The 25,178-nt window shown below is 40.0% G+C and overlaps 1 protein-coding gene across 4 annotated transcripts in view; it reads right to left on the reverse strand.

Moving 5' to 3' along the window:
* Window positions 1-529: 529 nt before the first annotated feature.
* Window positions 530-25,178, reverse strand: part of Ptprz1 (protein tyrosine phosphatase receptor type Z1) — a 187,150-nt gene continuing 162,501 nt past the window's right edge. For all 4 annotated transcript variants that reach the window (XM_006988377.4, XM_016006859.3, XM_006988378.4 and 1 more), the window contains 13 exons: window positions 23,861-23,943; window positions 22,292-22,426; window positions 20,901-21,035; window positions 19,552-19,715; window positions 17,568-17,703; window positions 15,701-15,847; window positions 10,850-10,943; window positions 10,434-10,507; window positions 9,066-9,194; window positions 7,256-7,402; window positions 3,688-3,830; window positions 2,847-2,982; window positions 530-1,475 (listed from right to left, as the gene is read on the reverse strand). In XM_006988377.4, the coding sequence (XP_006988439.2) occupies window positions 1,335-1,475; window positions 2,847-2,982; window positions 3,688-3,830; window positions 7,256-7,402; window positions 9,066-9,194; window positions 10,434-10,507; window positions 10,850-10,943; window positions 15,701-15,847; window positions 17,568-17,703; window positions 19,552-19,715; window positions 20,901-21,035; window positions 22,292-22,426; window positions 23,861-23,943 (1,664 nt within the window). In that variant the 3' untranslated portion in view covers window positions 530-1,334. The remainder of the gene's footprint in view (window positions 1,476-2,846; window positions 2,983-3,687; window positions 3,831-7,255; window positions 7,403-9,065; window positions 9,195-10,433; window positions 10,508-10,849; window positions 10,944-15,700; window positions 15,848-17,567; window positions 17,704-19,551; window positions 19,716-20,900; window positions 21,036-22,291; window positions 22,427-23,860; window positions 23,944-25,178) is intronic.

Consider the following 25,178-nt stretch of genomic DNA (forward strand, 5'->3'; position numbering starts at 1 on the left):
TTGAACTCAAAATCATAAAATTTTGTGAGATCCCAGAGTACCACAGGGAACGCTGTCTTCATTAGGGTTTTTATTGCTCTGAAGAGACACCATGACCATAGCAACTCTTACAAGGTAAAATATTTAATTGGCGTGGCTCACTTACAGTTTCAGAGGTTCGGTTAATTATCATCATGGTGGGGAGAATGGTGGCGTGCAGGAAGATGTAGTGCTGACTACATCTTGACCAGAAGGCAGCAGGAAGTTGACTGACTGACTGACTGGGCTATATCCTGAGCACAGAAAACCTCAAAGCCCACCCCCTAGTGTCATACTTCCTCCAACAAGGCCATACCCACCCCAACAAAGCCACACCTCCTAATAGTGCCACTCCCTATGAGATTATGGGGGCCAATTACATTCAAACTACCACAGGAAGCACAGGTGGATATTCTGTCCCATTTCTTTGGGATTTTCGTTTTTTTCTCAGTGGGACCCATATTCATAATTTTCTACCACACATAGATCAGCACAATATTCCACAAGTGAACACGAGTCAATGGCAATATATTTATTTTTGCAGCTTCTTGGATAAAAACCATTTAAGGAACGTTTGGTAAGGTGTTATTCTCATAAAAACATCTTTTAAAACAAGTGGTTTTCTATTTTCCACAAGAGTTAAAATGACATGCGGAAACAGGGTTAGTTCCTTGGCTAGCACAGTATAATTTTAGAAGACATGTAGAGTAAGTAAGACCAGAGAATAAACTACATCATTAAACTCAAGCACACCACTAGAAAACTCACACGGTAGTAAAATATAAAAATCTACAATTATAAATATAAATTTGGTCCATGGAGACACCAGAGCAGTATTTACATAAGTTACTAGATCACTTCTACTTCAGATGAATACTACAGTTGTAAAATGTTGAATATCATTGGGGATAAAGTGGTTTACTTACAACCTACTATATTAAAAGTTATATTTCTAGCAAACCTGATGATTGCTACAAATACAGCTAAAAATTTGACACTTAAAAACAAACATCTTCCAAGGATGGTGATTCCTATTATCTATAAATTGAATTTTTCTGTTAAAATCAATATGGAAAAAAATACCACAATTCAGTTCTTAGAAATCCTGTAAAATTCAATCATTTTAGTTCAAACATAATAAGTGAATTACAAGAAGTCTTTCAAAAAGGCACACGTTGTTAATGGTGTCAATTTGGCAGCGGAATGAGTTACCGGCATGTCATGGGAAGTAAACAGACAACAGAACTGACTCATTTTTCTAGTTTGAGAAAGAGGAGAACAATGCTTAGATTGGGTTGTCCTTCACCCTTTCTGTGTTAAACTAATGACTCCAGGCTTTCAGCTATGTTCCCATCAGGCAAAGCTGCACCATTACTCTCCAGAGAGGTGGATGGATTCTCTTCCTGCCTTGTGCTGACGAGGCTGAGGACCACTTTGTAGAGAAACTGATACTGTTCCTAGAAAACACAGAAAGGGGAATCATGGATAGGAAGCTCAACATAGACATGAATTTGTATAAAACAGATATGATTTCAGACACATTTTGGCACTATTCACAGAAGGGCACAGGGCTGTACTAAGGGCTTATACTCAGCTGAGGTGCACAATCTGCATTTCATTTTATCTATTTGGTTAAGCCAAAATTGCTTTGCAATGAGAAAATGGTCATTGAATTTAGAGAAGAAGCCTATGCACATTGGACAATAATAAACACTCGGTTCTTATTCTGTTGTTTCCTGGAGTTGGAAGACGATGCAAATGAACTCCGTTGGTGCTCAGTGCCTATCACCTTTTCAAAGGCAACATCTTTCTTTTCTCTTCCCCTTTTCTTTCTTAGTCTCATACATCTGAGACTGGTGTTGAACTTACTGTGTAGCTGAGGATGACCTGATCCTCTTGTCCCTACCTCCCAAGGGATAGGACTACAGATGTGTTCTATTCATCCAGTTAATGTGGAGGTAGGGACCAAAACTAGTTCTTGTGCATGTTAGGGAAGCATTCTACTATCTGAGTTATATTCTCAACCTTCAAAAATAAGCATCTTATTTGCCTCTAATTGCTGTGTGATCAAATGTTTCTGTGTATTTACAGAAAGGGCTCAACAATGACTGTAGTATCGCCAAAGCACAGCACCATCACCAGACACACTGCTCTCCAAATGTTCGTCACGCTCTATCCTTCTGCCTGGCTTGATGGTCTGCCTTGAGAAAAAGGGTTCCCTGCTGCCAAATGATCTTTCTATGAGGCCCTTATCTCTAAGCAGCGACACCAGGACTTCGAAATCCACCTGAGACTCTCACCACCCTTCTTATTATTTTGCCACAATAGTAACAACTTTCAGGTTATTTCTAAGCTAAACTGCGGAACCGAAAGTGCCGTGTCTCTTTCTTGACTGAACATATCTTTTTTCTCTTAAAAGCACCCAAGAATTACTTATTTGTTCACTTCAGAAACTTCATTTGGCTAGAGAAAAAGAGTTAATAGTTCTAACATTTAAGTCTTTGAGATATAGCTCCTGCTGTTCTGGGAAGCCCATACTTGAACCCGAGGAATATAACTCCTCAGTTTGCTGAACAAATCAATCTGTTGGTGATTCCACTACAGATATTAAGACTCACACTGAATCCTGTAAAAGGGCACAGAGTGACTTGGCTCTTTTTTTTTTTTTATTAAATCTTCCAGTCTTCTGCAAGGTGCAGCCTTGTAATTTAGCTAGAATGCTACCTACCAACCACTGCGGCCTTCCTTATACAGGATAAAAAAAAAAAGACCCCAGTACCATCTAACAAGTGATATTTCAACAATGAAGGATGAGGTTCATCACTTACAATGTCAGTGAAGACTCCTGGCCTCATTAAATTGATCATTTTGGCTACTTGGTAAACATCCACGGAATTTTCTTTTTCTAGTTGGTGCGTAAGTGTTGTCAGAGCACAGAAAGTTCCCGCCGTCACTCCACCATGCCTTGCAGTAAAGAGAAAGGGCAAAGCCTCCATTCAGAGGTGTCAAATACACTTGGCACTCAGAAGCACACAGCCTTGAAATGGTGTGATTTCCTTTTTTTGTGTGCATAGAATTATGGTTGAAATGGAGACAGTACTAAGCGTTCATGCCATTAATAACAAAATCCTTTATAGAAGGCTTACTTTTTGCATATGGTTTGTTATTTTTATTTTATGAAAGGGGCAAGCAGAACATGTTTGACTGAGGTTATCATGTATAAACGACATACTTTATAGAATAGGTATATAACACAATTCTAGCATTTTTCGTTGTTACAGGAACAGAAAAATTCATGGGATAAAGAGTTCTCTTTCAGACAAAACAGAAACAAAACCAAAAATCATCAAAAAATAGTTGTTTTTACTTATTTCTCCAGAAGTAAATAGCTGAGACATATCCTGGGGTAGCTCCTGTAAGATTCCAGTGCTGAAACAGTGTCTCATATCAACAAATGCTCCCACTATAAAGCATGAGAGCAGATTCTGTGTTCACATATAAGTCTTTTGCCTTTATCAGGAGTTACAAAAAAGGGAAATGTGCTGTGTGACCTGTGATGATAGGCAGCCTGGCTGATCAGCACATGGACACAACGCATCAGGCTGGCCTGAGGACAACAGAAGCATGCATCATATATCCAGAGGTAATGATCGAGACTGTGAAACTTACTCATCATGAACAATCATGGGCCCATCCCTGTTAGCGGCTTCTTCTTTGATAATACTTATAAGTTCGAATGTTTTACTAATGGGACTATCCGGGTTTGGCCATTTGGGACACTGAAAATGCCTTACTTCCAGCACATAATCATCCTATGAGAAGGAAGAACAAATTAGTGTTTTTAGGAGTAATGCTGGCTAGTGACAGTTCATCAGGAGTGGAGTAACTGGGAAAAAATAGAAACTGAAGCTGGATGATGAACGTAGTGAATGCTGCATTTGCAACACAGCTCTCATTGTGGAAGCAGAAAATCACTGCGATGGGACATCAACAGCGAATAGATCTATCTATTCACCAGGATAAAAAAGCCATTATCTCCTTTTTAGTCCTTTGTGTGTGGGGGTGTGCATGTGTAAACGTGTGTGGGAGGCAAAGGGTTGATATTAAGTGTCTGCAATTTTTCTCTACCTTATTCTTTGAGACAGGATCTTCCATCTAGAGCTTACTGAATTGGGCTATATTTGTTGGTCAGGAAACCCTTGGTATCTTCCTATCTCTGCCTCCCCAATGCTGGGGTTACAGACAGGTATCACTGCGCCTGGATTTCATGTTCTTGTTTGGAATTGAACTCAAGTTCTTATGCTTCACTGGCAAGCTCTTTACCAACTGGTCCATCTCCCAATTCCTCCTTTTTAGTTCAAAAAAGAAATCCTATTTGTGTGTAAATCATATCAATGCTAATAAACCATGAAAACATGACATAAAGATGTGTCTGAACAGCTAAATTTTAAGGTACAAAGGAAATCTTCAGTGTTAAAGTTTGTTTGGAAAACAGCACAGAGATCTTCAAACACCAGCAGTCAGTCCTCTTCAGAACGCGATTAGAGAGCACAATGAGAAAACATCAGGGAAGGGAGCGGAGGTCTCCTCTGAACTCCAGACTCACTTACTTTTTGTGTGACTAACCAGACTATGCCCCTTTATGAAATAAACCTCCGACCTCCAGTTTCCTAAAGTAAGATGCTATATATGAAAACAAATGTCTCAAAATCAATTTTATGTAATAAATGTAAACTTCCCAAACAACCCAAATGCTATTAACAACAACAACAAAAATCAAGACAGGATATTGGCTCACCAGATATCAAGAATTATTATAAGCTAACATGAAGGCATCCCGGGATTAGCAGAGAGACTGACAAGGAGCCCATTGGAAAGTAGTGGCCATGCTAGGAACAAGTCCATACATACTAGATGTGTGACTGAGCTGACACTGCTCATTTGTGAGCACTGGGACACGAGGACAACAATATCACATGGAAAAGAATTAAAGTGCACTCCCGATGTCCAAAATAAAAAAATATAAAAGTAAAGGTAAAATGTAAAACATTTAGCAAGCAATGCTATATAGGTAAGGGTGTCTTGATATCAGTCATATTTTGTTGTTGTTTTCAGTATGTTTGGTGCAAAGAACAGAACAGGGATGCTCATATGCTAAATGTTCATTCTGCCACTGAACAGCATCCTTGGCCCCCAACAGGATTTCTTTTTTTAGCACTGAATGTTAAATGATAGATTATTTATAACAAAATGGGGGAGGTAATAAAATCCATATAAATTAGGCTTCTAAACCTTCATTTACATAAAAAATAAAAATTAAAATTGCATGAAAGAATATTTGCAATATGTGTACCTGGAAAGAGGTTAATAACTAGACTACACAAAGACCCCACATAAGTAAACAAGTCAATTGTTAAGGCTCTAATGGAAACTTGGGCAAAACCCATGAGGACTTGTCACTAGAAATGAACTATCAGTGCAATGGCCAATACATTTTTGGAAAATTCAAATTAATGGAGCAAAAAATGTCATTTCATCCCCCACACAAGCAGAGATGAGGAGATTCCAGATTTCTCATGGGCTCTAAATGGGAGGGCAGCTCAGTAGGACCATTTTTAAAACAATCACAACACTGAAAAGTTGAAAGTGCTGATCCTTAATGATCCATAAGGGATTCCTAGGTGCATCCAGGAAAAATTTTCATGTGTGAAAACATTTGGTCAGGTACTACTTGTAACAGCAAACATATGAATAAAACAAAATGAATCAAAAAGAAAACAAAGCCAACTTCAAATGAGTACTAGCCCAAATATAAGATAGAATATGTTAATAGCAGAAGCAAACAGATTTTACTTATACCCAATTATGTGAAATAAATGTCATCAACATTAAAATGAGGCAAAGTAGCAAATATTTGAAAAATATACATAATTTATGTAAAGGTCAAAATATAAAGTCAAAATACAATCTTAAAGAAACAGAGATAAAAAGTGAAATTATGAAGTAAATCAAGAGAATTCGGGCAGAGGCTATTATATCTGAAGGGAGGACATTATGGCTGAATAGGAGCATGAAAGATCTTAAAGGTCAAAGTTATGTTCCTTTATTGAACTCAGTAGTCAGTGAATAATTTAGTATATCACTTTAATATGTTATACACAACATATTAATATTATTTTATTATGTAATACTACTTTAAAAATAGTCTTTATAAATAAATAAATATCAGATTCCCAGATTTTGACTTTAGTCATTTGACAAACTTTCTGGATCTTGAAATGAGTCTGGTCCACGCAGCATAAACTTTTACCTCTTTACCAACCTCAAGTACTATGACATTTAGGAGATAGTAGCTATAAATGAAGTGGATGAAATCTTGCCTTCCTGATCATTGCTTCAGAAATACTTCCCATTCCTGGGCTGGCTTTCTAGAGACTGGGGTATCAATGATATTTGTTTTACATACTTGAGATGCACTGAACTGAAATCAATCATGAATGCTTATTGTTTAGTGTGTTTTCTATATAATATTAGGAAAAAAAGCCATATTTCCTAAAGCTGAGGTAGGCAATGGGGGTGATCAGAATAATCAGTATGATAAGACAAAGGGTTTCTAATGAGTACTTTCTGGAAATAACCCTTCTTACTGACTATGGAGACCTATGGGAGAAAGGTATGACAAGGGAAGTGTTGATTTTAAAACAAGAATTAGAATTAGGACCTGGATGGGTCAGCAGTTTAAAGCACTAGCAGCTCTTCCAGAGGACAATTTCTTGCACCCACAGGATGGCTCACAGCCATCTGAAGTTCCCGTTCTAGGGGATCTGATGCCCTCTTCTGGCCTCCATGGGCTCTGCATACATGTGGTGCACAGACACAAACAGATAAAACACCAATTTCCAGAAAATAAAAATAAATCTCAAAGGAAAAAAGAATTAGAATTACATTAAAAAAATTTCAACATAAGTTCTGTCAGCAATCAGTTTGGAGTAAAAGAGAAATCTTTGCTTTTCTGGGTATACAGAAATTAAGAATTGTATAGTTTAGTAAAGATTATTAGTTTGATGATTCTGTAAGATTTTGGAAGTTAAAACAGTAAAGGAATATTGATTCTTTCTGGAATTGTCTCATTTTGTAAGAAATCAGAATCCTTTTCATTGCTACATAAGATTCCCAAGTTGCGTGTCGCACACATGACCAGGATAGACGTCCATCCTTTAACAACCTGTTTCTGTACCTGTGTCGCTTCTAAGATGAAGTCTTGAACTATCAGCTTTTCCTCATTAGACAGACATTTGTGTTCTTCAGACATAAGAGTGACTTTGAAGCTTTCACAATTTATGGGTTCATCTTTATTTGGCCAGTAAACAAATTCATCCTCTGCCTGAAAGAGACCAAGGAAGGGTATAGATTTTCATGAACTAGCTCAATGCCCTGATTGTGAAATAAGATCAATTGGCTGGCATAGAAATTTCAAATCAAATTTTTCTTTGAGTAACAAAAATTTACTATTAACATGTTCTTGATATTTTAATCCAGATTGGATTTATGTATAAAATAAAACATCACACAACCCAAACTACCGTCATGGCGTTTTGTGCTCTTGGCTCACCAGCAGCACTGGCAAGCCTGTTGATGCTATAACTGGCAACTGAGGAGGACTGGTAAAGCAAGAGCTTGTCAGTTTCCAGCATGATGTGGGATCTCCGTGACTTTAGATACATTCACTGAGTATGAGAGTCAAGTGTATATGCAAAGCCCAAGTCAAATATTAATGTTGACTAACTGTTTAGACTTTACAAACAGACAAAGAAGAGTGGATGTGTCACTGATATTCTGAGTCTGAAGAGGTCTTTCCTTTACAAGTTTATATTCTTTTTTTTTTGGTTTTTCGAGACAGGGTTTCTCTGTGTAGCTTTGCGCCTTTCCTGGAGCTCACTTGGTAGCCCAGGCTGGCCTCGAACTCACAGAGATCCACCTGGCTCTGCCTCCCGAGTGCTGGGATTAAAGGCGTGCGCCACCACTGCCCGGCACAAGTTTATATTCTTAAAAATAAAGTTTTCCGGGCTGGAGAGATGGCTCAGAGGTTAAGAGCACCGACTGCTCTTCCAAAGGTCCCGAGTTCAATTCCCAGCAACCACATGGTGGCTCACAACCATCTGTAATGAGATCTGGCACCCTCTTCTGTGTACATAATAAATAAATAAATCTTTAAAAAAAAATAAAGTTTTCCAGCATGGACAGGAGAGGAGCTCATGGAGCACCAGTCTAGCTGAGGAGCAATAGGTGGGCAAGAGCAGCTCGGGGAGGAAAATTCATTCTTTTTTGGGGGCACGGCACTGGTAGGATGATACCCCTGTTCCAGTGGATAGTGACATATCCATGCTTATATGGTCAACAGCAATGGTAGCGAGTTCTTAAAAATATGCAACAATTACAACAACAACAACAACAAAATCACATCAAGTTGGGAGAGGTATATGTTAGGAAAACCCAGGAGGAGTTGGGGGTGAGTAAAATCCTATTTCACTGTTTACATGTATGAAACACTCAAAGAATAAATTTAAAAGTTTCCTAAATCACCCTCTTCTTCATAAAAAGACTCATACTACCAAATCTACATGAAACAGCCTTGTTTGATATTGTTAAGAGACTATAACTACTTCAACTATGCCTTCATGGAATTGTAAACAAAATAATAAAATAAAAAATGAGAGACTTAGATGGAATTTTCAACACAGTGTTATGTATTTTATCTTAAAAATGCAAATAGAAGAGTATTGACTCGTGTCATTTGTGGTTGCAATCTTGAGTTTCATAAGCAGTGTCACAAATGCATTTCGCAACTTTAATCTACTTCATTAATAGCTCTCATTCATTACTTTGATCCAATGGAACTGTGTAACCAATTGAGTCCACCATGGCATGACTCCAGTGACGTTAGTCTATTAGGTGGAAATAAGATTACTTTTTGCGTTTGTATGACAGGCTTCCGGCTATTGCAATGTTATGTTTTCCTTATAAGAAACGAACCAAAAGTGACCTACCATGTTTTGACCATCTGGAATCATAACTACCAGCTGGGCATTATGATCCCATATCATTCTCCAGAAGTCCTTAATGGTGTGCAGAAGGGGATGCTGGGTGATAATGAATTCATTGCTCTGGTAATAACCCTACAAAACCAAAGACAAGATAAAAGAGCCCCAACATAGGACTAGGCAGAGAAACATGTTTTATGTTAAAGTAGTGCATTTAATTGTAGATAGGGTGTTGAAATAATATTGTATTACAACCGGCGTCTGCTGGGCACCGTCTATATGCTAGGTACAATTTTCTTCCTATGAAGGAATCTACAAAATAAAAACTATAATCCTCATTTTAAAGGTGATTAAACTTGGGTAAAATTAAGCATTGTGGACAAGTTTATCTTACCAAGTGCTGTGACTTCTAGGTGGTACAAGTACCAAAATGGCTTATGAATTTGTCTCTTGCACTACTTAGAGTGGAAATCCATGGCAGAGTTTATAACCCTTATTGTCCACAAGCCCTTAGCTTCAGAATACTAAATCTCACACCTCTTCACCCCAGGTCACCTTCCATGTCCTGGCTCCTTGGCTGCCTCCCCTATGAGAGGGATCAGGAAGGCTCCTTTCTGATTGTATTTATGACGCTTAGAAAGTGGTGGATCAAATGATGTCCACGCTGTTTACTGAACTAAAAACCCTTCTCTTGTAGTGTGGTCTTTTACTACTCCTATGGACTCATTTGAAATGGGGTGTGTGTTAGACAGTCGTAACTACGCATCTCCTTGTTTCCCACAGGCATATTCTTTAGTCATTTCTTTGCGGGCTAACTAGAATAATGGTTTGGGAATTAAGGTTAGGACTCTTTCTTTTGAAACCAAGCTGTGTGGTTGACCATCCTGAGATGTTAATAAAGGGCATGTAAAAGCCATCAAAACACTCATCCATTCAGCAGACAATCTAATTGTGGAAGGTTGTTAGAAATTCAATAGCTCAAGTGAGCCCAGTACATAGGGAAGAGGGGTGCTGAAAACCTGGGGTGCTAATTTTAGTGAATTTGGGCTTTGTTGAAGCTGATGTGTCCTGTCTCTGCCCCAGATCTGTGCCCTGGTGAATGAAAACATATGATTTATATTTGCTCATTAGCTCTGAATGGTGAGCTTGAGACCCTGTGCTTCCTTATTAATTTTGACTGAGATTTCTTCAGTTCCAGCACACATGAAAACATCAAGGTATGCTGGTATTCCTCTGGCCACTAATGACTATGTGCCAAAGTTATTATATTGGATTGATGTAAAATTGGGCCTGTTGCTGCATCAGGGGGCCCACTCTGCTGTTAATTCTGGTAACAGGCTGGTGGAAGGCTTTCCCATAATGTTTCTGACTTACCATGATATAGGATGCATTGATGTAGTCTGTACCTTCTCCACTCAGGGATGAAATGCCCACCCTTGATCTTTCCACTGGAAGACAGAACATTCCAAATAAACAAACGTGTTCACTGCAATGAACCCTGTCCCCCCCATCAACTTCCAAATGCAAAGTTTAGTTGCATTTCTCAATGAATGCCTTTGATAGTTAAACTAATTGTCTAACTAATTCTTAAAGTCAAGTTTTGCATTCTTGATAAGACTCCAAGGATTTGAGTCATTTTAAACAATCACATTCCGGGTATAATTAGAACAATATGTCAATAGACATAACATTATTTAGTATACATAACCATTACTGATTGACATGCATGCATGTCTTTTATCATGGAAATAAAAACCCAAGTTGATTTTGCAAGACTCAGTGTGGCTTACCAGGGATGATAGAGGACGTTCTGTTCTTCTCCCTGTTGCACTGCTTCAGGGCTGTGGAGTAGTCACTCTGAAGAATATTTGACTGGCTCAGAAGCTGAGCAAGGGAGGCAAGAGAAAGTGCAGGTCATTTCACGCACTTCACCCCAGTACCCAAACACACACTGACACACCTCAACAAAAGAACGATGATGCAAACACTTGTTTCCTAGGGCTTGAAGTAAGCCCCTTTTTAGTGAGGTCCAGAAGTATCTAGGCTGTATTTCAAGACCTTTGATCTCGGGAGAATGTTCCTGATGGCTTCCTTTGTGGCCCTGTGCCCTCCATTTTCTCTACTTACTCTCACTAGTGTTAAATAGTTATTTAATTTTTGGAATGAATCCTACAAACTCCTTCATTGGGATGCTAAAAGCTATACTGTTGGTTTTCAGTCACTGAAACTTTAAATACTATTTTATTGACACTGCCCTATAAATGTTTTATACACACACTATCTTGGCACTGAACATTTATGTATTCCATAAAATAGATGGATCGGTTTCCACTTAGATTTTTTTCCAATGTTCAGAAATTTTTGTTTCTAAAAATCTGGCAAAGTCTTACCTTTCCCCACTTACAGTATGTTTTTATTTAAGGTTAGAAAATGTTTCTAAATATTAATCATGTTCCATCCCCCCTTTTCATTTTTTAAAACAGAGTCTCACTCTGTAGCCCCGGCTGATGTCCAATTTGTGACAATCCTTATGCCTCAGCATCTCGAGTGCTGAGATCCCAGGCGGGAGCCATCCCAGGTGTGGGCCATCACACCCGGCTTGTTCCTACTTAGTCTGTGAATACTTTCCCTTCCTGAATCAAGGACAGACCTGTCTGTGCTCCTAGTGTTTGCTCTCAGCTGTCAGCCTTGAAGGCTGTACATTCATTTCCAAGTACATCCGTTCTGCAAGCCACTGAAGTCTTCCTGTTCATAACCTATTCCTCCACCTGTGTTCTCCTCCTACTTCTTTGTACTTACAAAGGATCTTTGCAGATTCCAATTTTAAAAGAAGCTCATACATCTCTTTATTAAAACATAATCAAAATAAAAACTAAGCAACTGTCCTACCCTCTAAGCTTGTATTTCCTATTAGCTATCTTCATTATTTCTTTCAGAGCCAAGTTTTAAAAAGATATTAATTTTTATTCACGTATGTGTATATGTATGTGTATGTGTGTGGATATCTCTGTGTGGAGGCCAAATGTGTTCAGGAGCCCATAAAAAGACCAGAAAATGATGTCATATTCCTTGGAGCTGGAGTTATAATCATTGAGAGCCACTTGATATGGGTGCTGAGACCTGAACTTAGGTACTCTAGAAGAGCAGCAATCAATCTTAACTCCTGAGACATCTCTACGGACTTCAGAAAGCCACTTTTTAAAAAGAGCTATGTGACTATTCTCTATACTTCTTCAAATCCAGTTGGTTTATAACGTTTACTTTTAAAGCTTGGTGTGTACAGACATGGGTATTCTAGTCTCAGAACATTTTCATACATATACATCAATATACTCTGCTCTAACTGCCCTTCCTCCAATGCCCCGTCCTTCCTCTCACCTGCTTTTCGCTGTGTCCTTTTCGTTTGGTTTGTGACTCTGTTATCTGGCTTCAGTGCACTACTTCTCTACCATAGCTTTTGCAGTGGTCATCAGTGTCCCACGGCTAAGCCCCCTTGCCTTTCCCAGAGGAATTCCTGTTATTAGCATTTACTATCTCTGTTCAGTTTCTTCCTCTTGAAACCTTACTTTTTTTTTTTTTTTTTTTTTTTTAAAGGTACTGGGGTTTGAGCCTAGGGCATGGTGCATACTAGGCAAGAGCTCTAGCACTGAGCTATATCTCCATACCTTCTTCCAAACATTCTTAGACACCTCATTTTTAGTGACTCGGGTCCAAGGCTTCAAATAATCATCTCCAAAGCTGGTCCAGTCTTTTCCTCCAGACTTTATCTCGCTTACCATTTAGATGTAGTATTGACTTGTCTACTACACATGTTAACTGAAATATGCTTTTTGATGGTTTGATTGTATTCCTCAAGGCTTCATGTGTTCAAATTTAATCTCCACTGTGAGGTATTGAGAGTGTGAAAACTGAGGTCAACTATGGTGTATAGAGGTAGAGATTTGGGGAGGTGAGTAGGACTACATTAAGTCTTTAGGTAAGAGCTCCTGTGAATGAATCCTAGTAGCTTTATAAGAGGCAGAGAGTTACACACACACACACACACACACACACACACACACACACACACACTTGTCATGTTGCTACATGATATTCTGAGGAGTTTGAGACTTTCCCATTTAGCAAGGCCATCACCAGATGTGACTGCTTGCACCATGTATCCATAGACTCACAAACCCAAGTAAACTTTTTGTTTGTAGAGCCCTGTACCTCAGTCATTTCATTTAATGATGAAAGTCTTGCTAATATGCCTCTAGCACTTCAAAGTTATGTAGACCTAGAAGTGATCTGACCATCTTGTCTTCCACCACATCCTGCAAACATGCACCTTTTCTCTTGAATTCTCAATCACAGGGAATGACATCACCTCCTCCCAGTTAACAGAATCTGAGCAGTTACATTTGCCTTTTCTCCTTTCCAAATGTAGTGTCCTGTAAATTAAGTAAGTCCTCTTCTGGATGCAAACACTTATTCCCTAAGTTGTGTCCTCACCTGTGCACCTATAGAATCATTTTCTTCCACAGTGGCCCTTCCCATAGTTCTGTGTGTCTATTTTCTTATCTGTATCTCTCATTAGGATGCAGGCACCATGAGAGTGGGAGTTCAGTGTGCTCTTTTACTTTTTAAAAGACATACTTTAATTTAAATTAAGTGCATGTCTGTGTGTGATTATGTGCGGAACTCAGGTAGAAGAGTTCAGAAGAGGATGGTGGAGTCCCTAAAGCTGGAGTCACAGGCAGTTTATGAGCTGCCCAGTGTGGGTGCCCAGAACGTGGGTCCTCTGTTAGAGCAGTGCAAATCTCCTAACTGTTGAGCCATCTCTCCAGCTCTGCCTTTACTGTTTTTTTTTTTAAATGCATGTTTATAGTGTGTGTGTGTGTGTGTGTGTGTGTGTGTGTGTGTGTGTGTGTGTGTGTAGAGGCTGGAGGTTAACACTAGGTATCTTTCTTAGTTGTTTTCCAATTAATGTTTTTCTCCCTGTAATCTCTAACTGAACCTGGCACTCACTGGTTCAGTTAGACAGATGAGACAGCAAACCCCAGAGATGCGCCGGTACCCACTTCCGTGGGCTGGGATGATGGGCACTGCATCACCAGCGTGAAGTTTTTTTCCATGGGGCTGGGGGTCCAAGTACATACTCTCATGTTCATGCAGTAAGCACTTTACCAGATCAGCCGTTGCCCCAGCCCATGAGTTCATAGTTCAGTACTGAACACTGAAGGCTGGCATCTAATAGACATCTGGTAATATTTATGGAATAGACATGCAATTTGTTTCAAGGAAAATTTTCTTTGTATGAACTTGAATGAATACTGTTTTTAATAAGACAGTATACCTTTATGCCCGTGTTTTCATGCTTATATTGTGACCAGGAAGAAGAAAGCCAAATCCTTCTTTTGAGTTGACTATTTAAGTTGTGGTATTTCTATTTCAATCCTTGATTATTCATTTTTAAGCCATATCAATTCTCTTATGTGACCATGTAGTGGGTTAATCATATTTAAATGAGATTATATTGACAACAGGTGATATAACTTTAAAATTAGGATAGCGAGATGGCCTTTTATCTCTGCAAAAGGTATGCTTGCAAGCTAATTTTCATGCTTTACATTTCTTTATTATTTCTAGAACCCAGATTGCATACTTTCTCCAAAGCATCCCTTTGTGACCCACACAGGCCTGCTGAGCAAGACAAGGCATCTTTCTGAAAACGCGTTCTAAGATCAGCAGTCACCCCAATCTTTCTTTTGCATTCCAGGAGCACAAAAGGGCAGTTCCAAGAAGGTAGAGGCAGGGGGCTGATGATTATTAGCACACTGTGTTGTAGGCTAGGCAAAGAGCAAGGAGAAAAGATCTCAAGCTAATGCTTCTTTCCCTGGGTTATTTCAATTCTTCCCGGATAGTCCTTCCTTAGAAATTAGCCCTGTCTCTCCTGAAACCCTGAGAAGTTTGAGGATAACATGGGGGTTATGTGCAGGGAAATTGCAGCCCGCATTCCCAGTCTGAGCCTGAACCTTCTCTGGCACGAGATGCAGGTCTGCTATGACCCACTTTCTGAAATCTTTGTAAGTTATTTCTGAAAGTCTCATAGCTAGCGTTTCGGAAATACAGGAACCAACAATGCATGCCCCCCCCCCTGGTTTTCTGACTTGAGACAGGTGAGTGGGATAAACTGGGGCTGAGGAAGCTATTGTAGGTGGGTGGCCTCCTCTAGTCTGAGGGTTTCGAGTGAGGCACGGGCTGTTTCAGCGAGAGCAGGAACAGCCTGAGCTGCTGCACTTGTGCTGAAGTGGTCTGGTTTGTTCAAAGCCCAAAGAGCACTTATCCGGTTGGTGTTCTAAGTCCTGTCTGTTCATTCTGTGATGCTGGGTCCTTCTTCCCTGGGTCACATCTGCACTTATCAAAGTTAGTCCAGGGTTTCTGACAGCTTCTCCTCTTGCTACTCAGAACTCAGCGTCTCTTTAAAATCTATCTCATGGCACTGTAACCTATTGTAAGGAACAAGGGTGATTCAAACACAAAGCCATTATTCTAGCAACACTCCCGATTCCTCCACATGGCCTTGTCTAGTCAAATGGGGAGTTGCAGTGGCGTTCAGTTCTGCAGTGACACCCAAGAGGCATTTAAGCAAGCAAACTCACCTGGAATTGTTTCTCTAATTTCATCTTGCCTGTTGGCCCAGGTATGAGGAGGGTATTAACGTAGGAATGAATGTGGCTTTCCGGCACTTCCGTTTCCTTACTGAGTATGGCCTCCACTAGTGTGTCGTGAATGAAGACATACTGCTCCTGAGAAAACAATGGTGATAGGAACACGGCTTTATGTGTTCTGTAGATATCTAGGTATAAAGGTAGAAACTTCCTTTGACAGAAAGCTAGAGTTCAACAAAACGATTGTGAGAGGTCCTGGCAAAGATTGCTAATGAGGCCTGGCAGCCAAGCAGACTGGGAAGGAGGTGGCCCAGACAGAAACACCCTCTTCTTAGTCCTCTTCTGTTGGTCTCATGTTGACCTTGGTGGAGAGGAGGACAGAAGACTTGCAAGGGTAAAGCATAGTCCCCTGCCTTCCCACAGTCTTGAACCTCACTGTTTCCCATGAGGAGCACTCCTCCGACTCCAGAGCTGCTGGTGGACTTGCCCTAGGGCTTACTCTCCTGGAAGCCTGTCCATAGGAGCAGAGTGGTTTTCTGGCTAGGTATGCTGCCATTTTTCAATACAAACTTAGATATTCCTGGGAAGGGGAACTCTCAGTCAAGGAATGGCATCCCCCAGATCAGCCTGTGGGTGGGTGTGTCTGTGGGGGCATTTTTTGATTGTTAACAGATGTGGGAGGTCCCACCCCCCCAGCTGTGGGTGATGCCATCCCAGGGCCAGGTCTTGGCTGTATAAGAAAGGTAGCTGTGGAAGCCAGGGGAATCGGGAGTCAGCCTTCTTTCCGAGTCTGCTTCAGTTCCTGTCCTGTCTTCCCTGGATGGTGGTCTGTAACCTGTAAACCATGAACCCTTTCCTCCCTGAGCTGGTGTTGGTCGGTGTTTTGCCACTGCAGTAGAGAACAAACTGGAACAATCGGGCTGAAGCTTGTCTGGTTTGTAGTCAAAGAGTCTCTCATATTTCACTAGTAAGGCTTTTCTCTGGTCCTGCCTGACAAACGCATCTCAAGGATGGAATTTGGTTTTGGTTTGTCTTTTTGTCTCAGACTAGCCACATATTTCTGAGTATTCTTAAGCTCGTATCGCAGCTTTCAGTCTACTATCATTTTTATTTGAAAACAGGAAAGAATAACACACAGATCTGTAAACTCTGCCCCGTCTTATATATGATGATGTGTTTTGAAAAGAAGAAACTGAATCCATTCAGCGCTTGTGTTGAGCAGCTTTAGGTGTTTGCTAGCATGGGTGGATGCTGATGTTCTATGGATTCTGAAACTTTACCACATCTGGTGTCATCTGAAAGTCCTCAATTTGTCACAAAACAGGCAGAATTTAGCTGGCCTATCCACTTCTTTGTAACTTAGTGTTCTAGGTTGAATTGCATTTCCCTGAAAGATAAATTGAAGCTCAACACAGGAATACCTCTGAATATAGTCCTACTTATATAAATAAGGGCACTACAGATATAATTAGCTTCGTTCAGGTCAGCTGGCGTAGAGTAGGGACTGGCATTCACATTAGAAGAGGGAATTTAGACACAGAGGGATAGCCATGAGAAGACAGAGGGAGAGATTAGAATAAGGCTCCCATGATCAAGGAAGGATACATGCAGCCACCAGAATCCAAAACAAGGCAAGGAAGCATACACCTCTCCAAGCTTCTGAAGGACCCAAGCCCTGCCCACACTGCGCTGATGGATTTTTTTCTGGCTTCTGACTGTAGCAAATGCATTTCTGCCATTTTTACTCTTCCTATAAAGTAGTCCCTCCTTATGGCCATCCTCAGAGACCAACATACCTAGATTTCAGTGACACCTCCATATTTTAGATTAATACAGATATATTTTTAAAAAGTCATACCTCCGTTTGCACCAAGTAATTTCTTTGCGAACGAATGTGTTTTAAGAAGCCAAATATGTTGACGGTCCCTTCATGTTGAATCTGCTGCAGCATGCTGTCAAGCACAATGTATGTCCCCGTTCTCCCCACGCCAGCACTGGTCAGAGGGACAGAAAGGAACACTCGTGTCACGTACCAAAGGGGTGTGAAAGCAGATCGCTACTAGCTGTCACGCTGAGATAAATCTGCCTCATCCCCCAAGCAAACAAGCCATGTGTAAACTTAGTGATGTAAAATTATAAACAGAACCAGGCGGTGTGGGCAAGTGTCTTTAATCCCAGCACTTGGGAGGCAGAAGCAGGTGGATCTCTGTGAGTTTGAAGTCATCCAGGTCTACAGAGTGAGTTCCCCAGAGCAGCCAGGGTTACACAGAGAAACCCTGTCTCAAAACAACAACAACAACAACAACAACAACAACAACAAACACCAATAAATAAATAAATAGATGTAAATAAAGATAAATAAATAAATAAATAAATAAATAAATAAATAAATAAATAAATAAATAAATAATAAACCGTATGGCAGTTTGGGGTAGTGCTTTAAAACAAATACGTTTACTTTTCCGTTTGTTTCTGCTGTAGGTCAGACCGAGTGGCAGCCTGGCTGTTTCTGTGGGATGTTTTAAAAATGTTTCCAACAGCTATTGGTGACTGCCTGTTACCCAATGAAATACGATGCATCGGGGTACAATGAGTAATAGACATTTAGTTAGAGAGACGAGGAAGCAGGAGCTTCAGCAAACTCTGAAAGGCAAAGGTCCCCGGGTCTGTGCTGCCAGGTAGACATGTTTGCAAAGGTTTTGACACTAATGAGAAAAAGAGAAGTTGATGGGGCTTTCAGCTGAAAATTTCATTTCAGCGAGACTGCAAGGAATAAAGCACAGCTCCTGTCATTTCTAAAGGGCCATTATTGCCCACCTGCTTCAAAGCCTCTGTCTGAGGCACAGAGCTCAGGCAGGGCTTCTTTTCAAACGTCCCCACAAGTACTACGGTGAGAATTAGCGCCTCTTCTGCCCGATGGTCGGGTCCTTGTCCCTTTGCTGAGAGACAATCCCTGACCTTCAGAAGCTGGTTTTCTTGCATTCTCTGGTTTCCCCCAGTTTATTGTCAAGCTACCAGATTAAAAACCCTCAGGATCAACCTCTCCAACTTTATCTGAGAATAAGACCAAGTAGGTGATTCGAATGTGTCGGATGAGCTGTGTATCAAAGGCAAGCGGTCCCTTCTGTGAAAACACTGACTCTACGCAAATACTTCGTGGAAAAATGAAAGCGATTTTGGCAGTTATGAAGCTCGCCACACTTGGTCAGTATTAGCTGCGATTATTTTAACTGCAAAGCATTAGAGTGGCTTATCCAGTACAAACTGTTCTCTTTCCCCCCCTGCCCAATGGTGTTATTTCCATTTATCAGCCTCCTCTTGAAAATCCTTGTTCCTGGGCAACAGTGAATTGCTAATAGAGTCAACGTGACTTTCAAGAAGCTGGGGAAACAAGAAAGGGATTTGGGGGGCCAAGGTATTTAAAAAAAAAACAGTGCCAGGTTTATTTTGCTAAATTTCTTCTAGTCTGAGTGCCTTACTTTCTCTGATATAAACCTGGCATGATAACTCTACAACAGATTAAGTCAGGACAGGGATGATATTTCAAGCATTTTCATCCTATGGTGTTGTGTGTTGCAAATGAATGTTTAAGAACAAAACAGTGCTGTCCCTGTCTCACACAGTAAATAAGCTGAAACCCAATTCAGACAGACCTGCACCTGCTGCTCTGACATTTTCAGCCTTCCACTTGTTCTTACTGGTCAATGCTATGAGGATGGGAAAATAATTTCACTTCCCCTGTTGCATGAGATCGCTTCTAGTCTGGCCAACGCTGTTCCTCGAGTCGCCTTGTGCCAGTGCAAGCAGTTCTGGGAGCTTAGCAGCGCATTTCTGAGACTCACCTGCAGTGGACGACAACTGGTCCCACTGCATGGCGCTTGGCCTGGGCAGCCTTTCTCACGAAGGTCAGCACCGGCAGTGAGTACTCCGGAACACCCATGTCAGGCCACTGAGTGTAATGATACTGTGTGACTAGGCGACCACTGGATCTTCCTTTCTGAGAGCCCTGGAAGAGTTCAGACAGCTGATAGCAGCAGATAAGAATTATGTGTATTTATGGTGTACAGCATATATATCTTGAAGCAGGGATACATTGTAAGGTGGCAAGATTAAGCTAATTAGCATACTTATTACCTCATATAGTTTTTGGTGAGAATATATATATATATATATATATATATATATATATATATATATACACATAGAGAGAGAGAGAGAAATTGAATGCATCAAACTGATGATACATACATCAATTATTTTACTTTAGAATTTATTTTAATGGACAGATATGAGTTATGAATATTTATGATGTACAGCATAAACATCTTTTAACTTTGGATACATGTGGATCACTAGATGAAGCCAATTAGCATATGCATTATTTCACAAACTTTTTGGTGAGAACACTTAAATCTACCCTAAGAATATTTTCAGTCTGTAATACATCATTGAAAATTATAATTGCAGCAGATCTCTCGACTGTTCTCTTCTTGCACCTTTGGTTGACATCACTCTAGTTCTCTATGCTCATCCTGGCAGCTACCATTCTACTCTCTACCTCTGAAAGTCCAACTTTCCTTGAGTCCACATATAAAAAAGACCATGCCACATTTGCCCTTTCTGTTTCTGCCTTGTGTCACTTAACATACTGTCTCTAAGGTTCAGATAAATTGTCCAAAATAACAGTTACCATTATTTACTAAGGCTGAATAATATGTCATTGTGAATATATGCTCCAAATTTTCTTTATCAGTTCATCTGTGGGTGGTATATACCCATGATTTATAACTTATTAGGCAGTTTTTGTGTCAATTTTATACAAGCTAGAGTCACTACGGAAGAAGGAACATTGATTGAGAAAATGCCCCCACCACATTGGTCTATGGGCAAGACCTGTGGTGCATTTTCCTTTCTGATGATTGATGTGGGAGAACCAGCTCACTGTGGGCAGTACCACCCCTGGGCTGGTGGTCCTAGGTGCTACAAGAAAACAGGCTGAGGAAGAAGCCATGAGAGGTAAGATAATATGCAGCTTTCCTCCATGGCCTCTGCATCAGGCCTTGAGTTCCTGCTCTGTCTTCTTTCAGTGATGGACTGATGCCTGGAGTCAAAAGCTGAAATAAACCCTTTCTTCCCCAAGTTGCTTTTGGTCATGGCATTTTATCACCTATAGAAATCCTAAAACACTTACCTTTTTTATCTTTGTGTTTCTTAGGGTGAAATTCCTCACAGTATAATAAGCAAGCACCTGAACATTCTTTTGGTTGACCAGGAAACTTCCATATTCTTCACTACCATCGGTAGGCCAGTACTGGTCACATTTTCTCTATAAAAGAAAAACATAAATATGTAATTTTCTAGTTTCAAATATCCAATGTGCATATCACTCTTGAAATAAGTAAAGATTTGGGACAGTGACATGAACAGACTATTATTATTATTATTGCATATTTTTAAAATAGACTCTTTATTACTATTATTGTATATTCTTTTATGTGTATGGGTGTTTTTCATGTACAGCTATGCACCACTTGTGTGAATTGTGCCCACAAAGGCCAGAAAATGGCATTGGGTGCCCTGAACTGAAGTTACAGATGGTTGTGAGCTTCCATATGGGTTCTGGGACTCAAACCTGGGTCCTTTGGAAGAGCAGCTGGCACATTCATTTCTTCAGCCTCATTAATGAACTCTTACACTTTTTAACTATCGTCTCTTTTTTCCTAAGTGATGACAAATCCATTGTAGATGATCCAGAGATAGAATCATAAATCTGAAAGAAATCTCAGGTGATCTAGTCCCATGTTCCCCACTTCAGACAAGGGAAGTAAATCGGGGAGCACTGAATTACTATAGGCTCAGCATTCAAATCCAGGTTCAACAAATTGAAACCTATGTTGTTCTTCATTGGTTTTCATGAGTTCAACTTACTTTTCCTTACATCATTAAGAATGCACTGAAGAAGTAGGTAACTTTATTCCTAATGATAAAACATTTTGATTGATAGTGTCAACAGTTTTCTTTGAGTTGTCATGATACTAGAATGAATACTATGGGGCTGAGGAGCTGGTTCAGCAGTTAAGAGCAATTGTTGCTCTTCCAGAGGACCTGGGTTCAATTCCTAGCAACCACATAGCAACTCACAAATTGTAATACCAGTATCTGGGGATCCAATGTCCTCTTCTGGCCTCCATGGGCACCAGGCATGTGTGCACAGATGTACACACAGGTAAAACACCCATGCATATAAGATACAAATAATTAGGAAGAATATCAATTATCTTTCATAATTTTTGCTGCTTTCTAATAATGACTGTATCAGAAATTAGAAACAGCTGGGAATGATTTCATAGCCCTGGAGGTAGAGGTGATTAGGAAATCAAGATCAACTTCATAGAGAGTTTGCAATTAGCCTGGGTTACACAAAACCCTGTCTTAGAAAACAAAACAAAATAAAATTATCTAACTAAAAGCACCCCTCACTGATATGGGGGATGTCTGAGAGATGACTCAAAACAAAATAAAATTATCCAACTAAAAGCACCCCTCACTGACATGGGGGATGTCTGACAGGTGACTACGTACTCTTCCTTTCTCCACAAGGTTTGTTATCATAACGATGACTTCCACATTATGCTCCCATATCATTCTCCAGAAGTCTTCTGCTGTGGATTTCAGTGGACCCTGGGCAGCAATGTAAGCCTTTGGTCTATTGTAGCCCTGAAGAAACAAATCACAAGTATGTCTTGTTACCTGAATTACACACTTGTTTCAAACTGTGGAATCTAAGGTCAACACCCCTTTTCAACATTAGAAAACCACACAAAGAACTTGCAGAGCTGTAGAACAATGGTAGCACTAGTACAGTTAGTAATTTCCTTCAGCTTTAATTTTTGTAAAACTTAATGAGTTCTCTTGAGAAAACCATAGACTTGCATCTCTGCACTGGAGGCATTTGGTCATTGAACCTGGCTAATCATTGCCAGATGTCTCTTAAGAAGCAAGCAGTGTTGTACTGATGCAAACACAGCTCTAATTTATCATCTGGACAAAATGGAAGCATCAGTCCTGAGTTGGTGATGAGGAAACTGAAGCTCAGAGGAGTTAAATGACTTCCCAGTGTCATTACTAGTCAGTGGCAGAGCTGGAATTCCAAACAGTTAAATGACTTCCTAGTATCATTGCTAGTCAGTGGCAAAGCTGGAATTCCAAACAGTTAAATGACTTCCCAGTGTCATTACTAGTGAGTGGCAGAGCTGAAATTCCAAACAGTTAAATGACTTCCCAGTATCACTGCTAGTCAGTGGCAGAGCTGGAATTCCAAGCAGTTAAATGACTTCCTAGTATCATTGCTAGTCAGTGGCAGAGCTGGAATTCCAAACAGTTAAATGACTTCCTAGTATCATTGCTAGTCAGTGGCAGGGTTGGAATTCCAAGCAGTTATACCTCCCAAGCTCATGTCCTTTTAATGCATAAATGGCTTCCCCTGGAAGGAGGAAGTGGATGCTGATAATGAATACACTCTACAGGTAGAAACTCACTTCTCTGAACTCAGTGTTGAATGTAGCACTAACATGAAGACTACTGGACTGTGAAACTAGAAACAGAGTTGTGCTGACATTCAGTTGACCACATTGGGGAAGTTAAGTAAGTTCTGGTATCATCTGCCATTCCGAAGAATGCAACAAAGCTGATGTCATGAGTTTGCTTAAAATCATTGAGGCTGAATACTATCTTCCCAATATCATTTGCCTGTTGTTTAGTACTATCATGGGGAATTCTCAGTTTAGATTTATTGATCATCTGTGATATATATAACATTGTGTCAGGAACTATGAGAAAATTCACACTAAGTACTAGACCTATACCCTTACACTTATGGAGTTATCAGTCTATCTTAATATCTATATATTCTGTCTGGAATGTATGTTTTAGCCCGAATTCCCTCCCTCTTAAAAAATAACGCAAGGAGAACAGTATTATTTAATCTAAAGTCCTGTAGCCACAGGCTCTCCTACAATTTATTCAGTTTGTTTGCATTTTCATTACATCAGAAAACATTTATTACACAATGGTATATGTATACCATTGTGGCATGAAAAAAATTCAGGGCTTTATGAAATTTCCATACAATTTTAAGTCAAATATGCTTACGTCAACATAATTGGCATTGATGTAGTCTGTCACTTTCCCGTCTTTTTCAGCAAGTTGTGTAAGCTTAACCCTGCTATGATCATCTGGAACAACAAAAAAGAATATATTTCACTAAAGAACAGGCTTCTCTTCATAAGAAAGATCTTCTATATTTGCATCATAATTTTATTGTAAAATTAAACTCAACAGAAAATAATATACTTTAGTAAGTATGGGCCATACTGATTGGACAAATGTAACCAAGACAAATGGACAAGCATCTCAGATTTATAAGTTTCTCATGCAGTGAGGCCAGAACACCCAGAAAGTGATGTCCAGGTGCCAAGAGGGAGGTTCCAGTGCCAAGAGAAATGTGAAGTAGACACTATATTGATATAAGGAAGTGGTTCTCAACCTGTGGGTCACAGTCCCATAGGGTCGCATATCAGATATTTACATTATGATTCCTAACAGTAGCAAAATTACAGTTATGAAGTAGCAATAACCAGTTTTCAAAGAGGCTGGAATCTGAAGCTTGCATCTTAGATGGATTTTAAACAATGGTCCAGGGACTAGGAACAGGGGCATGCCACATGGGAGAAGAGCGAAGGAAGTCAGCTTCACAGAGCTGAGGAAGAGTGGCAGCAGACACTGAACAGGAAGCTGGAAGAGGAAGAGGCAACAGCGAGGGAAGCAGAGGGACCCCTGGGAGTTTCTGGGAAGGGTTTGAAACAAGGACAAGGAAGTAAATGCTGATCAAATGGAGGCAATTCCATTAAGACACCTGACACCAATCTTCTCTGACAGTAGCAGGCTGTATGAGTACAGACACATGTAAATAGATTTATGGCTCCTGAAAGATGAGTCTGGATGCCAGACTGACCTGTTTCGATATTCTGTTCCTAACACATCTTCCTAAATTGTTTTTTCTTCATTTCTAAACTAGAGTTGTCAGTACCTGTTTTTCCAAGTTGTTTAGTGTGTGGGGGAGGAAATAGTAGTGTTTACAATGTTGTTTAATGTGTGTGGGAGGAAATAGTACTGTTTACAATGTTGTTTAGTGTATGTGGGAGGGAAATAGTACTGTTTACAATGTTGTTTAGTGTGTGGGGGAGGAAATAGTACTGTTTACAATGTTGTTTAGTGTGTGGGGGAGGAAATAGTACTGTTTACAATGTTGTTTAGTGTGTGGGGGAGGAAATAGTACTGTTTACAATGCTAAGGAAATAGCAGGTGCTCAACAAATGTCAATCTCTGTTCCTTCCTAATGTAACCAGGATAACTGTCTCAGGGGAAGAAACAAATCTGTAGTAGAATCCTCTGCTAAAAAGCAAATACT

The sequence above is a fragment of the Peromyscus maniculatus genome, chromosome 3 (genome assembly GCF_049852395.1).
Source record: "Peromyscus maniculatus bairdii isolate BWxNUB_F1_BW_parent chromosome 3, HU_Pman_BW_mat_3.1, whole genome shotgun sequence".
Lineage (NCBI taxonomy): Eukaryota > Metazoa > Chordata > Mammalia > Rodentia > Cricetidae > Peromyscus > Peromyscus maniculatus.